Here is a 3,757-nt window from a genome sequence, read left to right as displayed (position 1 = left end):
TTAAGTACTCTGCCGATGCATGTCTTGTGGAATGCTGCCAGAAAAGTTGTTGTTGCTCATCCACAACTCCTTCAGAAACGTAAAATTATTCATTTCTAAAGGAAGGGAGCCATTGAGTTTGTTATCCACCAATCCTAGGTCAGTAATAAATTTGAGCTTTCCTACTTCGGGTGGGATACTTCCACTTAATTGATTCGCATTTAGATATAACACCTTGAGACTGGTCAGGTTGCCTATAGTGGAAGGAATTGCGCAGGAGAAATTGTTGAAAGCAAGGGCTAGAAAAGTTAAGCTGGACAGGTTTCCGATTGCTTCTGGAATCGAACCGGTAAGATTGTTTATTCCTACATCAATCACACTGAGCGAACTGAGCATACATATTTCTATTGGGAAACTTCCAGATAGTTTGTTGTCATGAAGGGAAAGAAAGGTTAAGTTGCCTAACCTTCCAACTTCATGGGGAATGGATCCATTAATGTTGTTTTCAGTAAGATCAAGGGTTTGATGGCTTTTCAGAAACCCTATTTCCAATGGGATTGTTCCAAAAATTGCATTGTGGCTCAGGTTAAGGCTCATGAGACTTGGAAAAGATGAGAAACCAAAATCATGAAGTGTACCTCTTAAGCCAGAAGAAGTGAGGTTTATTTGGGTTATGCTTCCAAAATTGTTACAAGCAATTCCTTCCCAATTGCATATGCTGTTTCCAATCCATGAAGACAAGAGAGAGAAGCTTGTGTTGTTGTCAATGCTAGCTTTCCAATTCAGAAGTGCTTCTGCTTCTTGTCCTGCTGTTGCTATTGAAGTTGAAGAAACCAACATGAGAATGAGTATAATTGGGATGACTTGAAGTGAATTATGTGAATAAGCAGCTTTGGAAGAAAGTGCTTTTCCTTCTTTGGATGCCATAATTCTAAGTTGGAAGGATTTCTTCTTTTCTGGAAACCATAAGATGGCTCAAGAAACCCCCAACTGCCAAATTAAGCTGGGTTGGTCTTGAGGAATACAATAGATTGTCATTTGACCTTGACCTTTATATGAAATTAGGTGCCAAATTAGAATTATCCGACTAATCCTAATATTAAAAGTTTATTAGCATTACTTGCACCATTACTTCCCGAGTGTGAACTGTGAAACGATTTTGTCAAACCACGTTTTTCAAAGTCATGCTACGTTATCAGTGCCTCACAAATTCAATGGCAGGACCATGAGGAGGACTCTCTTATTTGACCGCAGTAGACGATCATAACATGCATACGCGGCAACAATATGCGAGGGAATAACATGAGATTGTTTAAGACAATTGAGTTTCCTTTCTTTACAAATCGGTTTTTAAATGCAATTTGAAGAGAAATTGGTAGGAGTATCACATAGTTGGACTTGGGGTGTTGAGTTTGAAACACAAAGCTGTCTTTCAGTCACTAGATTTTTCTTAATTTTTCTTGTTTTTTAAATTTACAGTTAATCCATCTGTCCAAATGCATATAAAGTTATAAAACTCAAGTCTCTTTGCAATCTTTTTTCTTTCAACTTCTTATTCTCTCCATTTCTATCGAATGTTTAAACCAACTTCCCATTCTCCCATTCTCTCCATTTTAAAATTCAATTCGTTAGTGTGATGTTGATTTTAGAAGAAAAAAACACAAGAGAAACAATTGGCGTTGAATTTATTATACTCGTCAATCAAGTTTTATTGTTATTTACTCTCTTGATCATCAAGTTTTATTGTTCTTCACTCTCAATCTTAAACTCCTGATTGCAAATATTTAGTACATTTGTGTCTAAAAACGTGAATCGTGTAATGTTTAAATAATGTTTGTATATTTATCTTCTTTTGATATTAATTTTTAATGATATTTGATGTGAAAATAGAACTTTTTATGTATTTAACGAATTCTTTTTTTATATAAATCAATATACAAAGAACCGGAGATCAGAAAATTTAAGGGCCCCACTTTAAAGACTCGCCTAAGGCCCCTAAATTCATAGGGTCGACCCTGTATAACATCGAGTCATTCTGACACCTCCCGATCCTGATATTCTCTGAACACCAAGATAGACACATGCTGATCAACACCCGAGGGTGACGAAAGCCATTTATTGAATGCATGAGAACTAAAATATCTGTCACATCCCAGCCCGAGGTCCACCACATCCCGGGTCCGCTCCATCACCATAGAACGATATTGTCCGCTTTGGGCCCCGACCACGCCCTCACGGTTTTGTTTCTGGGAACTCACACGAGAACTTCCCAGTGGGTCACCCATCATGGGAGTGCTCTCGTGCGCTACTCGCTTAACTTCCGAGTTCCGATGAACTCCAAAGCCAGTGAGCTCCCAAAAGGCCTCGTGTTAGGTAGGGATGGGAATATACATTTAAGGATCACTCCCTTAGGCGATGTGGGATGTCACAATCCACCCCCCTTAGGGGCCCGACGTCCTCGTCGGCACACCACGGCCAGGGTTAGGCTCTGATACCAAATTTGTCATATCCCGGCCCGGGGCGAACCACTTCCCAGGCCCGCTCCACCACCGTAGCACGATATTGTCCGCTTTGGGCCCTGACCAGGCCCTCATGGTTTTGTTTCTGGGAACTCATGAGCAACTTCCTAGTGGGTCACCCATCATGGGAGTGCTCTGGCCATATTCTCGCTTAACTTCGGAGTTCCGACGGAACCCGAAGCCAGTGAGCTCCCAAAAGGCCTCGTGCTAGGTAGGGATGAGAATATACATTTAAGGATCACTCCCCTGGGCGATGTGGGATGTTACAATCCACCCCCCTTAGGGGCCCGACGTCCTCGTCGGCACACTTCCGGCCAGGGATTGGCTTTGATACCATTGTCACATCCCGGGCCCGTTCCACCATCGTAGCACGATATTGTCCGCTTTGGGCTTACCATTCCCTCACGATTTTGTTTTTGGGAACTCACGAGCAACTTCCCAGTGGGTCACCCATCCTAGGAGTGCTCTTGTGCGCTACTCGCTTAACTTCCGAGTTCCGATGAACTCCGAAGCCAGTGAGCTCCAAAAAAGCCTCGTGTTAGGTAGGGATGGGAATATACATTTAAGGATCACTCCCATGGGCGATGTGAGATGTCATAATCCACCCCCCTTAGGGGCCTGACGTCCTCATCGGCACACTTCCGGTCAAAGATTGGCTTTGATGCCAATTGTCACATCTCGGCCTGGGCCGCACCACTTCCCGGGCCTTCTCCACCACCGTAACACGATATTGTCCGCTTTGGGCTTACCATTCCCTCACGGTTTTGTTTTTGGGAACTCACAAGCAACTTCCCAGTAGGTCACCCATCCTGGGAGTGCTCTCGTGCGCTACTCGCTTAACTTTCGAGTTCCAATGAACTCCGAAACTAGTGAGCTCCCAAAAGGCCTCGTGTTAGGTAGGGATGGGAATATACATTTAAGGATCACTCCCCTGGGCGATGTGGGATGTCACAATCCACCCCCTTTAGGGGCCCGACGTCCTCGTCGGCACACTTCCGGCCAGGGATTGGCTCTGATACCATTATCACATCTCGACCCGGGTCCACCACATCCACCACATCCCAGGCTCGTTCCACCACCGTAGCACGATATTGTCTGCTTTGGGCCCCGACCACACCCTCATGGTTTTGTTTACAGGAACTCACGAGCAACTTCCCAATGGGTCACCCATCATAGGAGTGCTCTGGCCACCTTCCCGCTTAACTTCAGAGTTTCGACGGAACCCGAAGCCAGTGAGCTCCCAAAAGGCCTCGTACTAG

The 3,757-nt window shown here is 44.4% G+C and overlaps 1 protein-coding gene across 1 annotated transcript; it reads right to left on the bottom strand.

Annotated features, from left to right (window-relative positions):
- Positions 1 to 906, bottom strand: LOC126633798 (probable leucine-rich repeat receptor-like protein kinase At1g35710). The gene has a single exon (XM_050304352.1). It carries the CDS (start codon positions 904 to 906, stop codon positions 1 to 3), a length of 906 nt encoding a protein of 301 aa, XP_050160309.1.
- Between the last annotated feature and the right edge of the window lie 2,851 nt (positions 907 to 3,757).

The sequence above is a fragment of the Malus sylvestris genome, chromosome 9 (assembly GCF_916048215.2).
Source record: "Malus sylvestris chromosome 9, drMalSylv7.2, whole genome shotgun sequence".
Taxonomy (NCBI): domain Eukaryota; kingdom Viridiplantae; phylum Streptophyta; class Magnoliopsida; order Rosales; family Rosaceae; genus Malus; species Malus sylvestris.
Note: the sequence above shows the minus strand (reverse complement) of the source record. Positions and strands in the feature narration are given on the sequence as shown.